We start from the raw sequence: 26,148 nt of genomic DNA, 5'->3' as shown, positions 1-26,148 counted from the left end.
TTAGGGATAGCACCCCAGTCTCCTTGACCCAACTTCACTACTTAAAGCCCACTGTTAAAGCTGCTTCCATCAATACTCAGTGGCTCCATTTGTTTCTTTCCTGATCCTCCTGCAGAACCCACCGCTCTTCTTCCTCACACTGTTATACACACACCAGGGTCAAAACCACTGGCTCCAGTATGTTCTATTTTACTTTGGTATAAGTGTAACCAAAATCAGGTGATGGTGCAGCCTTTAACAAGTGGGCTGATGATTACAGCCCTGTGTCACTCCTTCAAGCCTGTGCCTGTGCCACCAGCAGCAAACTGGAACTCTTCTATAATATATTCTGCAAACCACATAAGTTTCAATGAAGGGAGTCCATGCACCACTTCAGGATCCCAAGGCAGTACAACATAAGAGATCTGAATGACTATCTGGTGCTTCTGGCCTTCAAAATGACGTGGCTGACAAGCTGTTTAAATTTAGTCATTTGAGCTCTTGACCTACATGCAGAGGTAACAAAGTCCCTTTGTGCCCTCTTGAGTTCAAAGGAATGAGACTTTCATTTATGAAATTAAGAGGAAAACCACTGAGCATGTTCAGAGGGCACTGATGATTTAAAAAGCCTGTGTTTTTCCTTCCCCTGCTCCAAGAATGCACTGCTGCCTTGCAGTTAAGGATTCAGAATGTGGATGCTTTAACTTCAACAACAGACAAGAAAGCATCCATGCTTGTTGTCTTGAACCACAGGGACAGGGAATCATTATCCCCCAAAGGGGCTGACAGGTAACCGATAGTGTTGTCACAAAGCTTTGACTCTTCAAGTTGCGACCTCACCCAGTGATGTGCACTCCAGTTAAATGTTTACAATAATAGATGACAGAAACATTGTGCACCTTTTTTAATAGGTCCACATATTACTACAAAACTTCTTCCAAGAGAGAGAACTAGACACACCAGAACTAAAAGCCTGAACCAGAAAAATAGCTCAGTCACTGGCAGGTACTGATCAACTGATATCTATAATTTCTAGTTCCAGACCCTGATAACTGCCTTAAAGAATTTTACCATTTGTAAATATCTACTTCCTTCTAAAGTTAAGAGTTTTAGCCTATTATAAGTCACATCTTCACATCTGGGGGGGAAATGAAGTGGAAAAACTTCTACAGCAGACATTTAACATTCTATTTTATATTTTCCCTCCTTACTTTTGTCAGTATTAATCTTCTATTTAAACAAATACTGATTCTCTTAGAGTCCATGATCCCCACCCCGCCCCACCACCCGCAGTTTGGTCACACAATAAAAATCACAATTCTGATTGTATCCATTGGGAGGAAAGTTTTATATTTTAGTGAAACATTCATGAGAGGCTCTCGCTGAAGAGAGTGGTGAAGTTTGTTTAACAGGATAAATATTTCTCCATAAATATTACTCTTAAATAAAATCTAAAAAAAAAAGCATAGTTTATTTGTTACTTTACTATACAATTAAATCACCTTTTTTATCAATATATCTGCAATGAGTTTGGGGAAAAATATTTAACCCATGAGTACACATCAATATCTCAAAAAGAAAGTGAAAGAGTAACCTAGTATTCAATCCCAAGTGTACTTTTTTTTTTCCCTTAAGCCTTCTGAAGTCAAAAAGTAGTTCAAAAGGTTTACTGCAACAGTCCAAGAACATGTTATTGAATCAACAGTGGACATCAAGTACTCCCCAGTGAAATACACAGCCAGGAAACAAGAGTTCCACTAGCAGCAGTTACTGCAGCTTTTAAGTTATATAGGGTGGACTAACAGTGTTTCTCAACCTGTGGTATGCGTACCCCTGGGGGTACACAAGATATGGGCAGGGGGTACGCAGGTGCTGCGTCTTGGTCTTTGCCGGCTTGGGCCAGAAATTTCAGCCACTGCCCCTCCCACCAAGTCTGGTGCGCTTTCACTCCCCACCATCAGTGTGCTGAGGGATAGGGAGGGAGGATGCACGCAGGTTGCTTTGTCCCAGGCTGCGGTGGAACAAGTGGGACTCAGCTCATGGCAGCTAAACCAGAAGGGCCACAGTGGGACTTCTGGTTTCGTTTTTGCCACGTCAGTCGGCAGGGGGTACATAAAGTACCAAAGGTTGAGAACCACTGGACTAGAAAAGTTTTATAGTCTGCTAGCTGTTCTGTTGTAGTTAAATTACAAAGAAGCATTCAGTGGTATCAAAGCAAAAGCTGACTTTTATGCCTTTGGGAAAGCAAAAAGTTAACTTCAGGTTATGATAAGCACACTTCTTACCTGCAACTCTTTGGAGCACACAGGGCATAAACATAAGGCTAAATGATTACACAAAATACTTTTTAGGGCACATAATCATTGAAGTCTAAGTGTGGAATCACCTTTTATCCAATGACACTGAGCATGTGTCTGTCCTAATTCTTCCTTCACAGCTGTTCCTCCCATAAAACATCTTCCTACAAAGAAAGCACTTCCTAAGTTAGTTGAATTTTCTAACTTATTCTATACCAATTCATGCACTTGAAGCAACTAGAAAAAAGAACTAGTACTGGGGTATTAGCCCCTGTTAGCCAAGTTAGCCAAAATGGCCTAGTTAGCCAAGATCTAGCATAACGGGCCACAGGTTTGGAAGTTGAGGTTTGGCAAGAGGCAGCATCATTAATAGCTGCATCTCTGGGAGCCAGGACAAATAACATTGCCACTGCTTGCCACTACCAAATTTCCGGACCTGCAGGCCAGATCTAGGGCTGTATCATCTGGCCCATGGGGCTGGAAATGTGGTTGGAAGAGCAGTGGTTACCACAGCTCCAGAAACTGCAGCTGTTAATGCTGTTGCTACTAAATTCCAGTCCCACACGCCAAGTGATATGGCTCTGCACTCCAAATCTGGCCCATGGACCAGTCTTACAGCACCCATCCTGCCCATAGGGTCATAAGACTTGGGCACCACCAACTTAGCTGTTTAAATACTCTAGACTTAATTCTAATAAGACATCAAAACACTTCTTAACTACTGTCAACAAGATGGCAACTTAGAGGCAACTCATTTAGAAATGTATAAGCTTTTGCAGGCAGCAGCCTACATCAGATGCTCTCCTAGTGTATTTACAGCATATAACAAAGCACCTAACAAATCTTATGCATTTCTGAATGAGCTCGTCTCCAAGGCTGCTGACAGATGTGAAAAAAACAAAATGAAAAGAAAAACCAGCACTTTACTAGAAGAGGAAACTCGTTAGTTCGACCTGACTCCCAAGCATCTGTACAGATCAGGTACTTCAGTGGGGCTTTTTGGTGTTTATCTAAACCAGCTATTAGACAAAAGTGCCAAAAAGCCCTGTTCATAGAATCATAGAAGTAGGGTCGGAAGGGACCTTGTAGATCTTCAAGTCCAAACCCCTGCCTCGGCAGGAGAAAAATTGGGCTCAAATGACTCCAGCCAAGTAGGCATCAAGCCTCTTCTTTAAGACCCCCAGGGTAGGAGCCAGCACCACTTCCCTTGGAAGTTGGTTCCACATCCTAGCTGCCCTGACTGTGAAGTAGTTCTTACAGATGTCTAATCTAAGAACTACTGTTGAAACACCCAGTCTATACAGATGTTGAGTGAGCTGGGTAAAACTAACACAATGCCTCTTCTGGGCATGTACTGCACTTGGTGTGGGGATACATCGAGCTGAAAGTAAAGTGCTGTTGGGTTTTTTTTCCACATCTGTAAGCAGCCTAAGATGCTACCCTACCCTGCCTTCTGGCTAACCTCAGACTGATATGTTTAACTACCTCTCTCTATTGTCAACAAGTGATTCAGTTTTACCAGTTTCACTTCCTTTGCATGTGATTTCATAACAAGCTTTGGGTCACAGCTGCAGAGTAGATACTTTTTATGCAATTCACTCTTAAGATTTAAGAGATGGAAATGTACCTATACCAAAAAATCCACTAGTATAATACAGAATTTCAGGCCATGTCATTGACTCAATTAAGAGGTCTGAGAACACACACATAATTTCTCAACACCTAAGCCTAGCTAACTTTTTTTTTTGACAGTTGATAAAACTAAACATTTTTATGACTGACAATGGATATAAGAATGACATGCATACAGATATAAACACAACATGTACTGAAATAATAATCTGAACATAAGGGTATCAAAGTTAAAAGGTATGAATTACTCTTGTTACATTTGTATAGCAGTTGGACACTGCAATCGAGTCAGGTGCAAATCATTACAACAAAGCAAAGCTTATCATTTCACACATCTCTAACTTGTCAGCTCAACTTGGGCTTTCTAACAAAGAAAAAACTACTTCTTGCATGTCCTTAATCACTGGCTGGAGACCTGTTTCCAAGAGAAGGTGACAACACTCAATATACAGACTCCCATCATTGGAGTCTGTATACAAGCATATTGTAAGAGTAATAGGATCTAGTTTTTATTAGAATCATATCTTACCCAATTATGGATCTTTCACCAAAGTCATGTCTGTCAAAGTCTCTTTGTCTTTTCCTGTTTGGAGAAGAGCCCCGATTCCTCGCCCTTAATTTCCACTAAAAATCAAAAATAATTGTAGTAATGAAATTAAAACAAATTATTATGGTGACTAATGTCTGGATGTGTGGAAGAGTGGGTGAACAATGATACAAACGTGAAACAACAAAACTGATTATGTACAGCAGATCAGCAAAAAGTACTGAACACTCAGTTTGCCCAAGAAATACACTGCATGTGAAACCAATATGATTTCCAGAATCTTTACTGACTACCCCTTTCTCTAACTTAGATGTTTACACTCAAGAAGGCAAGATTTTGCTTTATGAATCTGAATAAGAAATGTACATTTAACTATCGTAACTACAAGACAATATCCTTTGACTTTTTTGCCTAGTTTTGTTGGGTTGCTTTTCTCATTTATACAGGCTCTAGCAAATTAGAGCACATTCCAACAGCTATTTGTTTTTTGCTTTGATCATAAACTGAATTAGAGTGCTAGCCTCCTAGCATATTAGTAAAGCTTCTAGTATCTCTCTAACTGGAGAAACATGTGTTGTTATGACTGTTGATGTGCAACACCATCTGCACCCCCTTCTCAAAATCCTAGATCCACCCATGTACATTTGTGCCAAATCTCACAATATTTCTTGCTTATTATCCAGTCCCACTTTCTGGAGCCAAACCACTAACTGAGAAACTCACTTAAAACATCAAATCTCTGGCTCTCATGATTACAGGAGAAGTCCTAAACAGGACCTGTGCAAAATCAAAAGGTGCCTATACACATGCAGCGAGGCTGCTCTGATGCACTGTAATTACATAAATAATTACATAAATAAGCTGAACTTATGATTTTTGAATAGTCTGAACTGCGGTCAGGACTCGGGCTAAGAAACGCCCACACCTAGGAGGATCTCAGACGCCAGGCAGAGCTGCTTCCATTTCAGTGATTGCCTGCACACAGTCATGCAGCTGCAGTATTGGGACTTTATTTTTGACAGATAAAAAGATGAGGGTGTGCAATTTTCAAACACACAAGGAATGGACAAGGAACTCCTAACGCATCTGATTCTGAAAAAATTTCATCTAGGGCAGATGTAGATGGTAAGCAGCTTTCATTTACCGCTTGTAAAGGGCAGTCCAAATGGTGGGAGTCTGCGAGCCTCGACAGAGGGGACTGAACATGGTCTTCCTCTGGCTTGCTGCTTGGTTTCTTCTTTGGTATTCGAAACTGAAAGAAGAGGATATTACTTCCATACATTCATTATCCGCGTTAAAGCTAAATGATACAAGGTGCTAAGAACTTACCTAGTGCCATTTACAAACATCTTTTCTGCCCTTAGACCATGAACAAACATGGAAAAAACTGACCTGTAATTTTAATTTGAAGGAAGCATTCTTTATGAAGCTCCTACCACTAGTGCATATGGGGCACTGGAAAGCTAGCCTTACATCTCAAATCAGTTAAAAAAAAAAAAAGTAAACAAAAAAACCCCACCTTTCCACTCAATTTATTGTACTGATAATTTTGTGTGCGCACTCAATTCACCTCTCTTCTGATTAAATTAAATTCAGCTCTCTAACTCAGAGGTTAAGGGGAGAATAGAGAGAAAAAACACAATCTTTAAAGAAATTACACTGCATTCTAAATGCTCTAAAGATATCTCATTCAAGAACAATTTAACCCTAAAACAGTGTTATGGACAGTGGGTGCAACTACACACTTGTTAATGCGCTGTAATTACTTAATGTGCCATAATCGGCGCTACTGCGCATTAGTGCAAATGCTTTTTTGTGACACTTGATGCTCTTGGAATAATCCACTGTGCATTAGAGCATTAACACGGTTTTTGCCAAATGCGCCAACATGCAGTACACCACCAATGCGCAGTCTCCTGTAAATGTACCCAGGATAACTGATATACAGACACTGAAGTGGGCTCAAGGCAGCATGCATTTCCATTTGCAACTTTAATCAAATAAAACTGTCTTTTTTTAAGGAAAAAAAAATTAAGTAAGGATATCAGTCATTTCTGACAACTCGCCAAAAAAAAAAAAAAATCAGAAAAATCATGTGATTTTTCTGTAGAAAATAATCCAATCCCTGAATATAAAAGTATGAAGTTCAAAACAAAAACTAGACAATTGAATTCCTATAGACCTGTCTTGGCAGTTCAAGCAGAATGTGTTTTCCGATCAGGTTAAGTTAACTTGGGTGAACCAACATGATTTTAATAAAAAGAAAAAAAAAAGGCTTTTTTTTAGCCTATTTGTGTCTCACAAACAAAACACAGAAAATGTTGTTATGTTACATTTTACATCAAATTAGAGTAAAGTACCAGAGACTTGATAGTACAATGAAGTCATTCAGCTACTAATACACCTGGGCTAAGTACAGGCAGTCGAAAAGCCTGAGGCTGAATCAGTTCAATCTTTGCAGATTAGTATAAGCTGCACATACTGACCTGATAAGCAAGTGAACAGACATTAACTTCTGATTCTGGAAAAGCAGCCACATGCCTGTAGTGACCCAAACTAGAAGCTGGGGGGCGTTAGAGTAGGCCTCCCTGCTCATCTTGGGCCAAGGCTAGCCTGCACCCCGGGGGGGACGAGGGGGGGTGTGCTTGTGGGGGAGGTGCAAAACATCCTGGGATGCTGAAGAACAGAGAGTTAACTTGAATCTGGAGGGGATCTGGGACAGACGTTCAATAAACCAATTTAACCTAAATCAGTTAAATCTGATACTACATCCATCCAAGTTTCTCTTAAACCAGTTTTGGCCATTTTGAAAGCAGTTTACATGCACTGAACTTCTGTTGTTACAGATTTGAATTGGTCTCCGATCACTTATACTGATTTACATGCAATTTCTGTCCAAAGCCCTAGGGACAATAGTAAGATAAAGTCTACTGCCATCCAAAGGCTGTTCAAAGAATATTATGAAAGAAACTGATGGCCTTGGACCACTAACTAGCAAAGAAATGATATAATATAACATTAATTAGCCGAGAGACTGAAAGTCTTAAAGGCAGTTCTCTCCGACCATAGTGCAGCACACGACCAGAGCAGTGATTTAAGCACACATGCAACAGCTTATCCCTGTATTTGCAGACAATTTGAATTTCTACTGTTCTTAGTCTTTATTTAACTTTCAGGGGCACAAAGGGTATTATTAGTATTTAAATCCAGCATCCAGATGAATACTAAACTTAATGCCATCCAGGATCAAAATCACTTAAAAATTCAACCTGCTGCCTGACTGCTGGTTTCTATTAAGATTCTCCCTTCAGTAAGTGGCTAGATGCCTTCAGTTTTAATATCATTTTGATATTTCCAGAATCTAGGAGCAGCTAGGAATTAAGAATCAAAAAAGAGGAATGTAGGGGATGGGGTTAAAAACAAAAACAACTATGGTATTAGAAACAAAACAATGGCAGCCCCCTCTCTCCTCCACCCCAGGTGTTCTCAACCCTTTTAGGCTCAAGGTACCTCACATTAGACTAAAGGGACTCCTCAGAAAATGCCAGCTCTTAATTTTCCCCCTTTTTTTGACTACAGGAAAATAACAGAGCAGTTTTTCTGTTGCAAAGGATTCAGACCATAACAGGTCAGAATGTTTTTAACACTATGAATTCCTATTTGAAGACTCAGAGTTTAATCTTGTGATTCATGCTTGTACACCTAAGTGTGTTAACACTGGCAACACATAGGGGGTGCAATCAGGTGCACATGCACCCTGAGATTGGCGGTGCACCCCCTGTGGGTGGTCACTGCTTACCACCCCCTCCCCCTGACACCACTGCAGCCACCTGCAGGAGCTCCCCGCTCACGGCCATGCCCCCACTGCCAACACCACTGCTGCCTGCAGGCAGTCACCGTGCCCTGCCTCAGCTTCTGGGGGCACACGTCATTCATCTGTGTTAACATTGTGTGGCACCCCAGGGCACCCTTGAAAGTTTCTCAAGGCACCCCAGGGGACCACAGCACGTTAGTTAAGAATCATTGGTCTTGATGAAGGTCTCCGAGTTTACTGTGGCCCCCTTTGACAGGAACTCAGTGAAAACATCCTCCATGTCCATGGCTTATTTAGGAGACTAAAAGTTAGGATGGATTACTTTCTGACTGACCCTTGTATTTTGCCTAGACTAAATCAGTTCCCTTGGGATGGCATCCCTGGGAACTGAAGGCTTGTTTGATTCACAAATGTCTGCAAAGTGCTTGGAGTTTTTGCAAGAAGATAATACAAGGGGCTGCAGGATAATCTCAAAAGCAATTTTGTTTTAAGCAACAGAACTACTTACTCTGTAGTGACCTGAAGGTACAGATGTTTTTCCATTTCCTTCCATCATTTTCTCTACTGAGAAAAAATAAAGATAAGGATTCAACTTTTACAAACAAATGAATACTCTCAGCACACTTCGTACAGATGGGCTGCACTGTCAACCAAAAATCTCATTAATTTCCTAGCTGCTAGCTAGTAGCTCTGAAACTCAAAGATCAAAGGTTTCATTCTGTTATTGTTTGGCAAGGCTTTGGGTAGCAGAGAAAAAACGTTCTGAATTTAATTGCTGGAAAAGCCCCAAAACCAGATGGGAGGCAGAACAGGTACCCAGATGTTGCAGAAAGTTTTTCGGTGCAATGGCTAAGAAAGAGAATGTTTTTCTTCCTTGATGTCTAATAGCCAAAGGGAGATACGATAGAGAGAGCCACCAAGGCAGGGTTCAAAGGTGGCACCTTGGTAAAGATCCCAGTATCAGGCTGGAACTACAGTTCTCCCAGGCTATGCCCCCTCTGAGACCTTCTGACTCATTCCAGCCTTGAACTGTATGCACAACATTCAAAAGTTTGTCTTTCGCCACAAAAACCCTTGCCTCTCACATATTTCCTGGACCATCATGACTGCAACATCACTCCAGCTCTACCAAGTCTTTTGTGTCCCTATTGATCTGTAATAAGGAAGCACAGAAACCAGTTTTCCAACACTGAGGGCATTAACTTAAGGAAACAAGGTTACAGGGGTGGATGCGGGGATGTGAAGTGGCAGACACCCCCCCCCTCCATTTCAGGCCACCATACCACTGGAGCAGCCCCCAGGGACTATTTTTTCTTATGTTCCCCAAAGCAAGGAAGGATCCTGTCCTCCCTTCCCCTCTGTGCTCACCTGCGCGTCTCCTCCCTTCCCTCACCCACTATCGCTGCTGTCTCTAGCTTGGGGTGGGGGAGCTCCAGTCCTGCCCCCACCCCACCAACTCCTCCAACATCCTCCCTGCCAGCCAAGGAACAGGCATGAAGAAGGGAACCCAGCCACTACTGCCACTGCCTCTAACCCACATATAACCCAGCTGGAGAGGGCAGGAGCAGCTCCAGAGCCTCCCAGAGGCTTTGTAGCCCTCCCCTCCCTGTCCTGGGGACAGCAGCAGTGACAGGCAGGGGAGGAAAGGGCAGGAGAGTAGGGTTGCCAACTCTCCCAGCTTGGCCAGGAGTCTACCAGAATCAGCATTGATCTCCCGGTGCCTACTGAAAGCCATCCGAGAGATTTTAATAGGATATTTTTAAGAAAAATAAATAAAAATCTCCCAGAATAGCTTCAGTCACCGTTGGCAACCCTACTGGGGGGAGGGGAAACACACTGCTGAGCACAGAGGGGAAGGGGCAGGAGAAGGAACCGTCTTACCTGCTGGAGGGACTGGGACTGAGGCTGTGTATGCATGTGTGTGTGTACTGGGGCTGTGTGCAAGTGTGTGTGTGTGTGTGTGTGTGCACGCGTGTATTGGGGCTGTACGTGTAGTTGTGTACGCGTACTGTGTACGGGGGGGGCTGCGTATCTATGTGTGCGCGCGTGTGTGCATGTGTGTGCGTGTGTCGAGGCTGTGTATCTATGTGTGTGTCCCTGCAGCCCTCCCCCGCCCGGGGAAACGCGGCCTCTGCCGTCGCCGCCACTGCCGGCCCTGCCCAAACAGAGGCTGCAGGCCCACTGCCTCCTCCCCCCTTCCCATGCCCCCGGCACAGAGACATGGGCCCAAGGGTGAAGCCGGCCCCCGCACTCCCCCGGCCCCGCCGTTGTTGACCGGCCCAGGCCGCCGCCCGCGCTGCCGCTTCCGGCCCGGGCGCCGCCTCCTCCCCCCGCCCCCACCCGCGGGAGCCGCCGCCCTCCCGGCCCCACAAGCCCGTCTCCCCGGGGTGCCGCGGCCGCGCTGGGAGGCCGGCAGGAGAAACGCGGAGACTTTGACAGCCTCCGGAAAGCCCTCGGCGGCCCGCGGGGAGGGTAGCCCTGAGCTCTCTACCACACGAGTTGCGCTGGTATTTTCCTGGCGTCCCAAACCGAAGGTGGCCTTCTCGGAGAGGGGCCCTGAGTCTAGCCCGGGGCGCCTCGCGGGTCTCTATATAAAAACATTTTTAAAAAAATGTTGAGAATCGCTGCCTACGAGGCCTGTTTGTTACGCCGCTGGGGATGTGTGGGCCTAGGCCCACCAGGTGAAATAAGAAGGCTTCCTTTAAAAGGAGGCTGCTGAGGGCATAAGGCGTATTCCTCGGGACAAAATAAACCGAGGAAAGGAGCCCGGGTGGTAAGTTTGTGCTTATGAGTGCACTGAGTGGGGACACAGAGCGGAGCACCCTGGACAGTGCCTGCTGGCCCATGCCTGAGTCTGAGCCATGTCTCCTCGCCCAGATCTGGGAGTGAGAATAGGAGTTCAGGTGGCCCTTGGCAGTCACCCCCGGAACTAGATGCCTGCATCCGAACACGCTGGCCTTCAGGCATTGTTTTCTAGACCTCAAGGGAGGTGCTGACGTGTTGATTTGGAAACCTGAAATAACGCTGCTTTCCTTTCCTTGAAAGATTTCAGGGTTCTGTCCAAACCCCAGAAGCCAAGGTTTGCATTTTTGACGATGACATGCTTTGTGAGACGAAGCCATGAGGTAACGTTCAGTCATATGGCGAACCTGGTAATGGAGGACATTGTCTATTTGGTGGCAGTAGTGCCCAAGCATTTTAACATTTTATAAGCACGGGAAGACCCTTCCCAGCAGGCAGGGCTTACAGTTGAGACCTGTTAAATCTGAAGGGGAATGGTTAATTTTCGGTTCAAATATGCCTTTTTGTACATAGATGTACATTGCACTTAGAAAAGGTACCACATGCTGCAGTCCTGTTTATTCACGGCACGGTGCAGCCTGTGTAGCAGTACCTCACCATTTTCTGAATTTGACACCACCGCAAAAGACTCGATTCATCATAAGACTGCATCTAAAGCCACCTATAAATGCCTTTTTTAAAAATCTAAAGACAATACAGCTGTGAAAAAATCCCTTTTTCCTGCCTAATAGGCTTATAGTTTTTTATTTACTAGGGGTGCACCAATAAAGATTTTGGGAGCTGATACCAATAGCCAATTTTTAAGGAGGCATATCGGCCAATACCGATCTGATTTCCAATACAGCTGCATGCAGCTGGCAAGTCCATTGTGGTGGAAGGGGAAGGGGAGGGAAGGGGCATGGGAGGGGACACAGATCAATGCCTCCTGCAGTGAGTGAGGGTAGGGGCAAGGGGAGGCACTGCCCAGCTGGAGTGGGGCGGGTGCAGGACAGAGCCTCAGTTCATCAGGGTGTGGGGGGAAGGCAGCTTGTGTTGCTGCTTGCACCCCGGGAGGGCACAGGGTGTGGGGGAGGTGTGTGCCCCCAGATCTGCGCAAGGCGAGGCAAGGCTGGAGCCGGGGCTGCGCTGGGCTCTTCTTGGCGGGGGCTGGGCTTAGAGTGGGGGCTACAGAGGAGGCTGCAGCCACCCCAAATTTCACCGTAGCCCCATTCCCAGCACTGACACCTGCTCAGTGTAGTCCTGGCTCCAGCCTGCAGCTGCAGCCCACCCCACCCCACAGATCCAGGGGGCACACGCCCCACCTCCCATCCTCTCCCAGGGTGTGCTCACTGGTGGGAGCCGACCACCACAAGCCACAGCTCCGTCCTGCACCCCACCCCAGCTGGGCAGCGCCTGCCCCTGACCTTGTTCATGCTCCCCCCTCACCACAGGGGATGTTGATCTGCCCCCCCACCACCACACCCCTTCCGTCCCCTTCCACTACACTGTGTGGAGAGCTGTGCACGCAGCTCTGCACACTGCCGATCTGTGCTCCTCGCTGCCTGAGTTCTGCGCTTCAGCTGCGTGCAGACATGGCATTTATTGGCCAAATTATCGGCCTGGTTTCCGATACAGGCAGTCCTCGACTTACGGCATTTCGATCTACGGCGATTTGTACTTGTGGTGCTCTGCCATTTACACCTGTCATTACTTACGGCACTGGATCCTCGCACTTACAGCAGGCAACAACAGAGGCACCGGGGCTGGGGCGGGACGGTTACTGGAGGTAAGCTTAGGCAGCGGCTCTTCCGCGAGGCCATGTGCTCCTGGAGGTGAGACGGGGTTGGGGATAGGGACGGGGGCTGAAGCTGGCACCGGAGAACTGCTCTGCTTCCCAGCCCTGATGCCATGTGCCGCCTCACTCCCAGAGTCATGGAGAGGTGGGGACGGGGACTGGCGTGGGCTCTGCTGGCTCCGGGGAACTGCTCTGCACCCCCACATCACCTTGGGGAGCGAGGAGGCACATGGCATCAGGGCTGGGGAGCAGAGCAGTTCCCCGGAGCTGGTGGAGCAGGCCCAGCAGTTCCCCGGAGCTGGCGGAGCCCACACCAGCCCCCAGCCCTCATCCCCACCTCGCCATGCCTCTGGGAGTGAGGAGGCACATGGCGTCAGGACTGGGGAGCAGAATAGTTCCCTGGAGCTGCCGGAGTCTGCATCCCCATCCTTGCCTCAGGGAGGAGCCGCTGCCTGCCTCGTGTGAGGACTGGGGAGCTTACCTTCGGTGAGTGTCCCATGTCAGCTCTGGTGCCTCCCTTCCAGTTTTATCAATTGATTGTGTCTGGCCCATGGCCTTCTGGTTAAATCATTTATAGTTGATTAAATAGTTTATTTAAATATGTTTATGGTCATTTCTATAAAAAGTTGAGCATCAGGCCCTTGGTCAGGAATGTAACCCCCTATTTTAACATTGTTTGTATGGGAAAATCAGATTCGACTTGCATCGCTTCAACTTACAGAGCCTTTTCCAGGAACATAACTTGCTGTAAGTGCAAGGACTGACAGTACGGCCAATTTTCTTTATATCGGTACCAATCCAATATTGGACCAATGTATCGGTGCACCTCCATTATTTACTATTCACCAAAAACTGTCTTATGTGATCAGGGTGGACTTAACTTAAATTGATTTAAATTGCTGGTCAGGAAGCCTCGATTTAATCTTTGGTTTCTACAAAAAGTGCAGTCTTGTTTGATATAACCTTTGTTCAAGGCTATAGAATTAGGCTTCAGGATAGTCAGCGTACATTCTACGTTTCTCTTTAGCTCAATGTTGAGAACTTTGGCTATGACAATTCCATCTCTTTTGTCACGATACTGCTCACAAATTGTCATCAGATTAGGCCAGTTCTCAATATATCACTCAAAACAGTCCAATACTGAGTTTCATCATATGTCTTGTGAGAGTTCATTTTGTTCCTCCTGCTTTCTTCAGTGCAGCTGCCGCAAAGTGGTTGTTACCAGAGTATTTTGCAATTTCAACAAAGTTCTGCCCAAAATGTTTCTGTTTTGTTTCTACTGCCCCTCCCTCCTTGCTTTTATCTCCAGACTCCTCCTCTTTGCTCAGATCTACTCTGCCCCCAACAATCCTCTCTTTATTTAACTTCTTGAAACTCTACACTTGTAGAGAGAGGTAAGGGCTTGACTGTAAACAAATTTACAGAGAGACAAGAGGGCTGATGGGTAGGTAATCAGGTCTGTTATTTCTCATCTCCATATACTGCTGTTAACAAGGATATTCTCTCTGGAGACAAATCCACAGTTTGAGAACTGAAACTAAGCATCACCAAGATGCTTAATGGGATCTTCTAGAGTACACTGAGCCCCATTGGGTAGAATGGTTTTCTTTAATCTTTACTAATCTATAGAGGAGCATCTGGGGACCCCATAAGATTGGGCCCCTAATATAGTCCATGGCCTGTTGTGACCTATTTATAAAACTTTTTCTAAAAAGGTTATATGAATATATTGTCTCAAATAGTACATCAATAGAAGTTATAATCCCAATTTCATGCTGATATCTTTAAGCATTAACATATCTTAAAACTATATAGTTTTTTTTTAAATCTTAAGAAAAACATCAAAATACAATTAAATCAAAAAATCTGATTTAAATAAAAATCTAATTTTTTATTTATTTTAAATTGTTGATTTGTATTCACCCTGTATATGAAGTACTGTAAATTGTTCTGAAACCTTGGATATCATTGTAGTAGAGGATATGGAGACAGGCCTCTCCCAAGTTAAAACCTTATTTATATTTCACTTATTTATATTTTAAGCCAGAAAAGCAGAACCCCAAAGCAGAACTGAATGAAATCTCCAGAAGCCCTTCCCTGTGCCATAAAGAAAAAATGGATGTAAGTATAGGCTTAAGGTGTTACATCTGCAAGGGCTTAATATGTATTTTCTCAGTTTGTTTTGGAAATTAAAAATAATCTAGTCTGGAAGTCCAAGAACGGCCAGTGTACACCAGTAGGCTCTGATCTTGTAGATGTTTCGTTTGGACAAGCAGTCTGCAAGTCACCTTCCCATTTTCAGATGCGATGGGGTGCCCTTATTATGTTGGGCACCCCATCGCATGATTCTGATTCTTCCCTTGACAATTACATTTTCTTCTCTCAACTGAACCTGTTTCACTCTTGCAACATGCCTTGGGGAGAGAGACATCCATATTTGCAACTCTAGCTCTACCAGATGTTTTCTGGTCCTAGTGTAAGTTGTTTTCACTTCAGTGATACACTCTATGCACTGCCTTTCAGATGTCCTTCTATCTCAAGAAATGCTTATCAATTCTCTCTGCCCATTTTCCCATAGACTGAATCAGAGGCAACCACCTATTTTCCATTTTCTGTGCGCTGCCTCTGCCCCAGATACTAGCAGGAAAAGCAAGGAGTGGTTGACACCTCACCTGCTCTGCACTGAACCCTGTCTGCCCACCCAAATATGTATGAAAAGAAGGAAGGGTGTGGACCTTAAAGGACCACTTCTATTACTCTCAGTAGTAAAGTTAAGCATACTTATACATGTTTACAGTATTGTGGCCTAGATTTCTAACAGATAAAACAAGCCAGGGTGAAGAAAAAGGCAAAACTCTTTCTTCCACAATGATGGAGCTAAATGACATGCTCTCCTTCTGCAAGTCACATGTAAACCACCTCTGTTCTCAAATGCTTCTAAGAGCCACAGCATGTGTTCTTTCTAAACTAAAGACTATGGCTTATATCTTGGATCCCAACTACTGCTTTAAGATTGTTTTTATGCTAAGATTTATTATTTGTGAGAGAGTAATATATTTTTGGAGGGGAAGGAGGCTGAGAGGATGAAAGAAGACATGCAAGGAAAAAGAAACTCCTATTCCTCACCTTTTCACAAAACAGGAGGATTTGATTTTAGAATTCTAAGCTTTTAGCCAGTCTTCCATTTGCTAAGCATAGTGCTGAACCATAGTGCTGTTTCATATAGTTTTCAGAAGGAGCAGGGCCAAGTCCCATGTCTTTTTCAGACCAATTTAATAACCCTTTCCTGTTGTATTTATCAGTTCTATCTTATTAGACATATTAAACTGTAAAGTAGTGTTTAGCATCATCTGAACACATCTTAGTGTACTTTTAAAGTTTTCATTATTGTACCCAGTAAGGAAAATGGAAACCCACATATGTTGCCTTGAGCAGTTTTGGCTTCAGTACCCTGGCTTTATTCTACCTGTTGACTGAAGTGTAAATTAATTGATGTATGAGAACAGGTGATGCTAAAAAAATGGCCTCTGATCATTGGAGTGCTATGTTAGCAGCTTTCCCTGCTGCTAACCCAGAAACTCCTGCGCAAGTTGGGCCAGAGTTACACCAAGGGCTAGTTTTGCACTATCCCACCTATGCCCACAACATTGTTAAGAAGGATGATGGAAGAGATGAACACAGAAATGGGAGTACTAAGGTTAGAAACTGTGAGTTTTCTGTAAAACCTAAAAGTACAGTGCACGCTTTGCTACAATTTTGATGTTACAATAAACATAGCTGCAAATGTGCCCCCCCTTCTATAGCAGGTGTTCTGAAACTTGTTCTCAGGGCAAACTAGTTTTGGAAGAAAAATTATGTCAATCTTCTGCCTCCTTGTTCCCAGCTATGTGCTAGCTCTCACATTCTTGATCCCATAGCTTGTATGTGGAATCTGCTCATAAACAGGGATCCTAGTTTTCTCTGATAAAAAAAAATCCCCAATTTTCAGATTAAAAAAAGTAACCCAAAATAAACATTTTTCCATGATTAAAATGAAACAGTATATAAAGTGGTATTTCATTTTAATCAGGGAAAAATGTGGATTTTGGGTTACTTTTTTTAATCCGAAAATTGGGGATTTTTATCAGAGAAAACCAGGATCCCTGCTTATGAGGTAATTTAGCCAAGACTGTGACTAGCCAGTTCTTTGGAACTATCAGCAAGCAGGCTGGGTTCTACAGATAGTCTGCGTCACAATTTGAGAACCAGTGGCTTAACCAATCATGTTTAAAAAAAACAAAAAAAACCTAAGCTGACTGTCATACTGACATTACCAACTTTATTTGCAGTGGCTGGAAATGGGGAAGGAACTAAGCTTCAGGAAACTAGCAGAGGGTTCAGACTGCCCAGAACATCTGAAGTACAGCTTCAACATAAAAGGTGAACTGAGGCATCTAGATACCAATGAACCCTTTGTCTTTAATTACTACAAAAATGCACATGAGAACAATCATAAACGCTATCAGATGTTAGGATATCTCATTGAACAGTATGTTTATCAACTGCTGGAAAGAGCATGCAAGCTGCAGAGAGTCCACCTTCCAATAGATGCTACAGAGAACGAACCCAGGAGTTTCTTTTTCATGAGTGAGAAAGCATTAACAAATCCCTCAAGCCTAGTTGTCCTTCTACAAGATCGTGGAGTTTTTCGGGCTGGGCAGTGGGGTCAGAAGACCATAATTCATGAGGGCCTGGAGCATGGAACTCAAATACCATTCATCCAAATGGCTCTCCATGACTATGGGGGAGTTATTGTATTAAATCCCAATGACAATTTTATTGATATGAAGATGGAGGAGGAACGCTTGAGTTTCTTAACTAAGGGAGAATCACTGTCCAATAGCCAATCCATGGGACAGATTCCAAAGAGATGCAGCAGCAGCCCTGAAGAACATACCATTTATGTCTGGGATCATTTTATTTCATCCAAGAGTTTAGCCAAGAATGTAGCCTTCATTGCTCATGGCTATGGAGGCTTGGTTTTCATCAATTTGCTCATGCAGAGGAAGTGGGAGGTGATGAGTAAAGTGTATTCTGTGGCCTTTATTGACTCCATGCACCACACACAACACCAGGTGGGAAGCAATCCAGAAATGCAAGAATGGATACAGAAGCACTGTCGTGAATGGGTAACAAACAGTAAACATTTAGATAGGCCCACAGGTTCCCTTGTTAAAGTGGATTGTCCTAAAGTCTCTGCAGGGACTGAAAAATACACCTTAGCTCCCTCCTACAGCTTACAGGCCATCTTCAAGTACCTGAAGAGCACACTGAAAGCAAAGAACGTGGTAGCTTCCCCTCGTTCACCTATTAAAACAAGGAGCACATCAAGTAAGAGATGCAGTAAATAAGGGGATGTTGAATTTTCATAACCCTCATCCCATGCCTAGCTCTGAAAACTTGAAACAAAAGCTCTTCTTGTAGTAGTTTTGGTATTGAATTTCTGAACTTTTTTTCTGATTCCTTGCTTCCCCCCCTGCCAGGCAGAAAACATTGTGTTAGAAAAGGGTTGATATAATTCTTTTCATAAAAATGAATTGTGCTTTTTAAATGGATGCCTGTAAACTGTTCCAAAATTTAAAGGGTGCAAAGTAAAGATCTTAAGGTATATCTGGTTTTCTTTACAGTGTTTTTGGAAGTTTATATGGATGCACACTGATCTAATTGCACTTTACTATTAGCAACTCAGGTTTCCTTGAGTATATATACAATTTTACTGTCAAGGGCAATTTGGCATAGGGGATTAATGCTAATAACCTGTATGTTTGTGTCAGCTTGCGCATAGCTCTTCAGGGCTGTTCATTATGTATTTACCAGTATTTTGCCCTGTCTTGTTTTGAAAGTCTCACACTGGAGCTTTCACCTCTCCCCTTGGTACATTTTTCCTGAGCCTAAAGAGACTTCACCAGACCATACACTGCTCCTCTCCTCCAGTCAGGGATGAGATGCTCTAAATATAATATAGTTGGATCAAATTAATCCCCAGGGTAAACCACTGAGATTACTTGAGTACAGAATTTGTTCTATTATGCATCTCCTTTCAGACTGAATGATTGTGAAAAATACTTTATTCTAGTTAAACAGGAACCACATATGTAAAATAATATTGCTACTTACTCTTAAAAGAGAGTAAGGCTTTCCCTTTTAAACTTTTGCTCAGTCAGTTTGACTTCTGCATCAAAGGACTCTCTTCTTTTCAAGAACAGACCTTATTTATCTATTTATTAATTTACATTGAAAAAAAAAAAGACAGTGCAATGTGTAAAATGGAAGCAGTTTTTAAAGGAATGAGAGAGAGGCTGTTCTTAAGCAAAATGGTGACAAAATTCTAAAACTATATATAATCATGCTTTAATGCAAACTATTCTCTAGTCAACAGGGTGAGATGGCTACACTCTGAAAGCACATAACCTGTCACTATCTCATAACTCCTATATATTGTATTTTTACAGGAAAGACTATGGGCACTACTCATGTAAGTAAAGCACACAGCTTTATTTAAAGGACAATATTCAATGACAGATTGTTTGTCTTCAACAGATGACCAATAAGATCTTCAACATGAAACCACAAGCTTTTAAAAGTTCTTTTTTTATGTCTTGTGGTATCAAATGTGGCAAATATTTTAAGAAAATTGTCCACAACTGTTGCAGTTTCAGTGTTTAGCCATCTAAATTGTTTAGTCATGTCAAATTCCTTGATAGAGAAGATCATATTTGGGAATATTCCTATGATCAATAGGGCTCTGTACAATAAGTTTTCCACGCATTGCTCCACGATAAATCACTTCAATCAAGTCTATAAAGTCTTGCTTTGTTTTGAAGCTCCCCACAAATTTAGTGTGATCTGGAGACCTATGAAGCAGATAAAGATAAATGGAAACAAAAATGTCTGTTAAAATGAATGAAGAACTTTTTAAAGACAAGCAAACATATATACATGAAGCATTTTGATTTAGGGTGCAGCCACACAACAGGATTATAACAGGGTAATTTACAACAGATTTAATTCTGCAGTAGATCTCCACCATAGCAAGGAGCAGACACGCAACTCCCCTGAATTGGCTGCTTTCGGAAGTCACTGTTATATTGTCTGGCCAGTAGGTGGTGGGAGCTGACTTGCATGGAATGAACAGCTACTTACAGGTTAAAACTGACTAAAGGAGTGGACACAGTCCAATTTGCTAGTGTAGCATATGCCAGCATTTCCTTACTCCTCACTTTCTGAGGGGTCCTTTTAAATGGAGTGAATTACACCAGTGTAAGGCTGCATGCTGTGTATCCATACCATCTCCATTGCAGAGTGAGTTCTATGTATTCTGTTGTAAAGAAGCCATGTGTATACATCCTTAGTCACACCTGTGGCTTGAACAACTCTTGTATGACACGTATGAATGATGAGACGAGGATACTTTAAAGACCTCTAAAACTTAGAACAATGCTGTGTAATGGCCAAAAGTCTAATGCTAATGTGTGCAGAATCACAAACCGCATTTCATAAGGAGAGTATATCAGACAATTTCATAAGCAGAGTATATCAGAGAATTTGCTGCAGAATGATAAATGTGAGGGGGTCCTTCAAAATGGAAGGGGTGGTCTACCCTATTCATTCCTGGCCTCCTGCATGGTACTGCTGCTAGCAAAATGAAATTATAAATATAGTAAGTTAGCACATGCAGAGAATGAGCTAGTTATGTTACACATGAGATGGCAATATGCAAGCCAACATACCCATAATCCACTTTCATGTGCTGTCCATTGAAGAAAAAAACAGTAGACGGAATATAACTGATGTCAAAATACTGGGTATACACTGGTACCTTGTTCACATCCACCAGGTAAATGGTTGCCATTTTACTTAGGTCCTGAGATGTCTTTGCAAGCTATTGAGATTGGAAAAAGACAGGTAGTAAAAAAGATTCTGAAACACGAGAAGGTAAAACATAGCCTGCTTTTAAGCACAACTATAATTCATGATTCTCCTGTTTAATAAAGACAGAGAAGAATTGGGGAAAAACAGAGTTCTATTCTTAAAAATATATTTGATAATTAATTCATATTCGATTCTTCTTGGATTGTTGCTTTGAACATATGCTTTCTTCCATACCAAACTTTTGTTATTACTGACAAAATATTACTCCACTTAGTTTCATGCATGAGTAACATGATCTAGCATTTTAGCATGAAACCTGGAAACAGAAATGTCTGATTTCTAAAACAAAGTGCACCACTTCCTATATGGCCGCCAATGAGTAAACTAATTTTATCTGCATGCAGCTACACTGGGAAAAATTTAAGCAAGCGTCACAAACTAAAGATTATATATAAATGTTTGCAAATAACTTTTCATTTTCAAAGTTATTTGCAAACAACACCATGTGTTGCATCATCCCTATTAGAAGAGTGAAGGACATTGTTTTAATGCTTTGTCTAGTCTTAAATAGCTAGATATTAATTCCAATTTGCATTGTACTAGTTCCATTTCATTGCTATGATAATAATTACATTTAAGTCCAATGTGGTTCTTAGGGTGTTTTATTTTAACACACTGTTTAATTCTGGTGGACCAAATGTGTATGCAATATTCAACACAGTATCAAAAACAAGTTCTTTTTATAAGTGCACTTACAATATCATCCAGTTGCAGACAAACAGGATCCTCATCTCTCCCAAATCGAAGAACCAAAACTTTTTCTGCTACGCTTTTTATTGCTTGATCCACTTCTTTTTTACTAGTCAGTTTTGGCAGCAGAAAACTCATTTTGCTTGAAAATGGCTCCAGAAATCAAGCACTGTATCTAAATATTAAAAAAAAGGCTGTCAATTGGAAAAACTACCTTCCTGCAACCAATACACAAAAAATATGCTTGTCTAGACATTGCCCCATCTTTAATGGTTTAATGGTTTGCTGGATGCTTTAATTGGCTTAAAGGACAGTCTAATATGCGAGTATGTTGATGCACACCCACACACCCAGGCTGAGGACCTGGCAAGCATCAAGGATAAAGCAGTTGTGTGGCTCTGTCACATTAATGATGGATAGAGGGGAAAATGAAGTATACAAGAGAAAAAGAAGAATGGTTTGCATTAGGCAGCCCAACTTCTTAGGATTTCTTTAAAGGAGCAGGGAACTCCTCCAAGTGCTAGAAATAATTATATTCATGAGCTAAAGATGTGCTCCCACCTTGTACAGTACAGGCAACCCCACTTAGCGCCCTTAATTGGTTCCAGAGAAACTGAACGCTAAGCAAAACCGTGATAGGTGAAACCCGTTTGCCCACAGGAATGAATGTAAATATGGATAATTGGTTACCGTGGCTTCTTGCCACTGTCGCTCCCCATCAGCCTGCTGGCTACTCCAGTCCCATGTGCCAGCCCAGGTCTGCTTTCCTGCTGCCTTACCCTGGGCCCCCACCAGCTCTGGCCCTGGGCACCAATGCAATCCCTGCGCTAATGCCCACACCCCTAGTCACCGCTTCTCACCACCACCACCTCTACCCACCCACCCACCATGCCAGCCTGGGCACCAGCACTCCTGCTGCCCTGCTCTGGGCATGGGCGCCTGCCGGCCCTGGCCCCTGCACTCCTGCTGCCCCACCTTGGGTGCAGGTCCCCACCAGCCCTGGCCCTGGGCACCAGCTCTGCACTCCTCACCGCTGCCGCTGCTTCAGCTGGTGAACTCAGGAGGTGGAGCATGCCACAGGAGCAGGGTGGATGTTTGCAGCCGGCCGGGAGCAAGGGGGATTTGCAGTGTCCCCGCTGTGTGCCCGGCCAGCTGTAAACCCCGCCCTGCTCCCAGCTGGCTGCAAAACCAATTTTGGTTTTGCAGCCAGGGGGGATCAGCAGGCATTGGGGGAATCACTGTTCCCCCGAGCACCGCCAGGAGTGACCAGGAATAACGGTCACAAGCTGGCAGAGGGTAGGTTTAGGTTAGATATCAGGAGGTGCTACATCACGGTCAGGGTGGCTAGGGTCTGGAACCAACTTCCAAGAGAAGTGGTGCAGGCTCCTACCCTGGGGGTTTTTAAGAGGAGGTTGGATGAACACCTTGCTGGGGTCGTTTGACCCCAGTACTCTTTCCTGCCATGGCAGGGGGTCAGACTAGATGATCTGCTCAGGTCCCTTCCGACCCTAGAAACTATGGAACTACGAAAACCACATCCCCTCCCATGGGATTCTCCACCGTCCCGCCAGTCTGTATTCAGCAGTTGTGCCTGGCTTCTCCCCACCCCACCATGCTCACGCCCACTCACCACACTTGCTGCTGCTACCACCACTGCTCCTTCTCTCCACTTTCCCACCAAAATTCCACTGAGCACTATAGTGAAACTCACTGAACGCTGAGTGAAACCTGGTATCAATTTTAAATGAGCGCTATAGCAAAATAGTGCTAATTGAAACCACATTAAGCGGGGGCTGCCTGTAAACCTTTTCAGTCCTGTTTATCATACTATCTGTCTACCATGTGTATAGCTATACACATACATGCTGCTATAATGATAAGCAATTTTCAAACTACTTAAAGCCAGAACTAATGTCAAAGAAGGTATTTGCAAAAGAAATGCTGGAAATAACTGACAAAAATATGGGAAAGAAAAGGACAGTTGTAAGCAGTCACGGAAAAAAGCAGGTCTAAGACAGCAGCAGAAGTAGAAGTTTGTCATTGAATTTGACTAGTCTAGTCATATAAAAAAGAAAATTAGTAAGGTATGGTAAGCATCCCCAGCCCCAGCACCTGCCCCAGGCCCACTGAAGCCCCACTGAAGAATATATATACGTCCTTGGTACTAAACATATGTTGCGCTCAAGAAACCTGCCACAGGACACACATTTTACATTCACAATCCCAATCTTTGTGGAAAGCTATGTCAGTTCATGTCAAATGAAGACCTCCACCAAATGATAAAAGTTTGCAGCATAAGAAAAAACCTTTTAGATTCCCTAGCCCAGTAAAGGCCAACCTTTTTGGCAGGCATGCCACAAACTAGCTCTGCACCCTCCCAAGTGCAACTCCGATCACTTTCCTCTGCCTATTATGCTGCTCTGCCTTCTCCCTGATCTATGCTCCCTGCCTGATTTGCTGCTTTCCTTTATGCATCCTATTAGAGGTGCACTGATATATCGGTGCCATGTCAGATTGGCACCGATAAGAGGAAAATTAACATTATCGGCTACCAGCTTTTTTAGCCAGTGTAGCTGGTTACGTCCCTGATAAATATAATATGCCTTCTGGCTGTGGCCCCCAGACATAGTGTGCATGTGCACAGCCACAGCATGCACATGGCCAGGAATGCAGACAAGCAGCATGGAGAGCACTGCCCTGCAGGTAAGTCTGTGGACGGGAAGGGGCATGGGGGAGGCAGATCAAGGCCCCCATGGGGAGGGAGGGAGGGAGTGCAGCAGGGGCTGGGGGCTCTGCTCAGCCAGGGCGGTGAATGGGGCCACAGGGCTGGGGCGGGGAGCAGGACAGAGCTGTGAGCACCTTGTCCAGCGGACACAGGGAGGGTGGTTGGCTCCCTGACATGCACACCACCTGGGGGAGACATGGGGGGGGGATGTGCCCCCCAGATTTGTGCGTGGGGCAAAAGCAGGCTGCATGCTGTAGGTTCAGGGCTGTCTACCCTGCTGCCTTTGCTCCAGGATCCATGCACTGGTCACATGTCCCCTGCCTTTCCGGTGGCAGTGGCACGTTGTGCCTCCCGCTCCCGGACAGGCAGGGGATTCACGGCCAGTGCGTGCCAACTGGGGCAAAGGCAGCAGGGTACAGAGCCTCAAGCCTGCAATGGGCAGCCCACCTCCACCCTCGCCCCGCTTGGCTCCTAAAAGCATCCCTGTCCTTAAAAATGGTGGTGTCAGCGCTTGAACTAAAGCTTATTTGACAAACTTTAGTTTAAGTACCCCCACTGCCATTTTTAAGCTCTAAAACGTTGATCCCCTGGACAAGCTGCCAGTGGCTCCATCCTGCTCCCCGCCCTGGCTGGTCCTGGGTCCCATTCACTGTGCTAGCTAAGCATCCCCAGCCCCTGCCCCAGGCCCCACCTGCCCTTCCCCCTCCCTCCCCTGTGACCCTTCCCCAACACAGACTTATCTGCAGGAAGCTGATGTCCACACTGCACAGCTGTGCTCCTGTAAATCAGTTTTCAGATCAGTATCAGCCAGTATGCCTGGTGAACAATCAGCTATTGCTATTGGCCAAGAAAATCTTTACTGGTGTACCCCTACTTTCTGCCCTATCTACCACTGTGCTGCTACCCAGTCCCGAGTCAGCTATACACCTCACACAGAGGCTGCCCATGCCACCTGTGCTGCAGGTTGGCCACCCCTGCCCAGTTCATCACCTTGCAAGGATTATTCCCTTCTAGAGCATTGTCTAGTCTTAAATAACCAGTTCCATATGGCTTCTGACACTTTTTCCTTTGGCAACCTGTTCTATGTCATAATATAGCTCACTGTGAGGAGGCTATTTTTCCCCTGAGAGTCACCCTTTAGCATCTTCTTCATTTTAGCCTGTTATTTTTATTATACTCCCAGAGCCTGAACTAAGCCATCCCCCAACCCCCTACTGCACCAAGACTTATACGAGTCAGTATGTCTAGATCAGGGGTGCTCAACCTCTGGCCCGTGGGCCAAATCCAGCCCAGGAAGCCATGGCATCCAGCCCTGTGGCGGGTCCAACCCCAGCCATGCCCCTTGCCCACCCCCTGCACAGCCAGCTTAAGGCTGGCCCCTTCCCCCCACAGCACCAGACCTCGACCCGGGCGGCTTAACGGAGCCCCTCTGTGCCTGACCTGGCATCACCAGCCAGATCCTACCTCTGGGCTCCCCCCCACCCCGTGCTGGCCGGACCGCAAGGAGGCCGCGCAAGACCTGGAGTGGGGAGGAAAGAAGGGAGGAACCTCAGTTCGCAGCCGCGGGGCCCGGAGGACCGGGAGGGAAAGGACGCACCAGACCCGCAGGAGCCGCTCGACCTCTGGGACCCCCGCCGCTCATGCGCAGAAACTGGCCTCTGATTAGTTGCAATGCAATGTAAAGCTTAGATTCTCCGCAGACCGCGGCGTTCAACTTCTCCCGAAAGGCGCGGGTGTGTCGCCGATATCCCTCCGGTCAGGACCGGAAGTGCGGCCTGCCGCAGTCCCGCGAGGGCACTGGTTCTAGTTCCGGGGGGGCAAGTGGCACAGCGGCGGCGCTAGGTATGCCGTCTCTCTTCCCTCCCCACCCAAGGCCAGTCTCCGCCGGGGGCTGGCGGCAGCGCATTTAGCTGCGGG

The 26,148-nt window shown here is 44.7% G+C and overlaps 3 protein-coding genes and 1 long non-coding RNA gene across 11 annotated transcripts in view; 1 reads left to right on the top strand and 3 right to left on the bottom strand.

Moving 5' to 3' along the window:
- SENP7 (SUMO1/sentrin specific peptidase 7) overlaps window positions 1-8,854 on the bottom strand; it is a 78,143-nt gene extending 69,289 nt beyond the window's left edge. For both annotated transcript variants that reach the window (XM_019523720.1, XM_019523721.1), the window contains exons 1-3: window positions 8,778-8,854; window positions 5,600-5,707; window positions 4,438-4,532 (exon numbers count right to left, since the gene is read on the bottom strand). In XM_019523720.1, coding sequence (XP_019379265.1) covers window positions 4,438-4,532; window positions 5,600-5,707; window positions 8,778-8,825 — 251 coding nt within the window. In that variant the 5' untranslated portion in view covers window positions 8,826-8,854. The remainder of the gene's footprint in view (window positions 1-4,437; window positions 4,533-5,599; window positions 5,708-8,777) is intronic.
- Window positions 8,855-10,565: 1,711 nt separating this feature from the next.
- LOC109302165 (putative protein FAM172B) lies at window positions 10,566-18,492 on the top strand. 3 transcript variants are annotated; one of them, XM_019523709.1, is made up of 5 exons: window positions 10,566-10,803; window positions 11,315-11,394; window positions 12,686-12,836; window positions 14,893-14,966; window positions 17,174-18,492. In XM_019523709.1, exons 2-5 carry the CDS (start codon window positions 11,365-11,367, stop codon window positions 18,233-18,235), a joined length of 1,317 nt encoding a protein of 438 aa, XP_019379254.1. In that variant the 5' UTR covers window positions 10,566-10,803; window positions 11,315-11,364; the 3' UTR covers window positions 18,236-18,492. The 3 variants fall into 3 exon arrangements, with proteins under 3 accessions (XP_019379254.1, XP_019379253.1, XP_019379255.1); XM_019523708.1 differs by having other exon boundaries at window positions 10,566-11,394; XM_019523710.1 differs by lacking the exon at window positions 12,686-12,836 and having other exon boundaries at window positions 10,590-11,394.
- Window positions 13,814-22,711, bottom strand: LOC109302170. Its single transcript, XR_002098721.1, has 3 exons — window positions 22,696-22,711; window positions 19,303-19,312; window positions 13,814-13,907 (listed from the first exon to the last, which is right to left on the bottom strand). It is a non-coding gene; the product is annotated as an uncharacterized LOC109302170 (long non-coding RNA).
- TXNL4B (thioredoxin like 4B) lies at window positions 19,361-26,046 on the bottom strand. 5 transcript variants are annotated; one of them, XM_019523718.1, is made up of 4 exons: window positions 25,829-26,046; window positions 21,513-21,681; window positions 20,615-20,766; window positions 19,361-19,738 (listed from the first exon to the last, which is right to left on the bottom strand). In XM_019523718.1, the coding sequence occupies exons 2-4, from the start codon at window positions 21,642-21,644 to the stop codon at window positions 19,573-19,575; spliced, it is 450 nt and encodes a 149-aa protein (XP_019379263.1). In that variant the 5' UTR covers window positions 21,645-21,681; window positions 25,829-26,046; the 3' UTR covers window positions 19,361-19,572. The 5 variants fall into 5 exon arrangements, with proteins under 5 accessions (XP_019379263.1, XP_019379260.1, XP_019379264.1 ...); XM_019523715.1 differs by having other exon boundaries at window positions 25,780-25,854; XM_019523719.1 differs by lacking the exon at window positions 25,829-26,046 and adding an exon at window positions 25,682-25,752.
- Between the last annotated feature and the right edge of the window lie 102 nt (window positions 26,047-26,148).

This window comes from Gavialis gangeticus, unplaced genomic scaffold (assembly GCF_001723915.1).
Source record: "Gavialis gangeticus isolate Ggan-Ray unplaced genomic scaffold, GavGan_comp1, whole genome shotgun sequence".
Taxonomy (NCBI): domain Eukaryota; kingdom Metazoa; phylum Chordata; order Crocodylia; family Gavialidae; genus Gavialis; species Gavialis gangeticus.
Note: the sequence above shows the minus strand (reverse complement) of the source record. Positions and strands in the feature narration are given on the sequence as shown.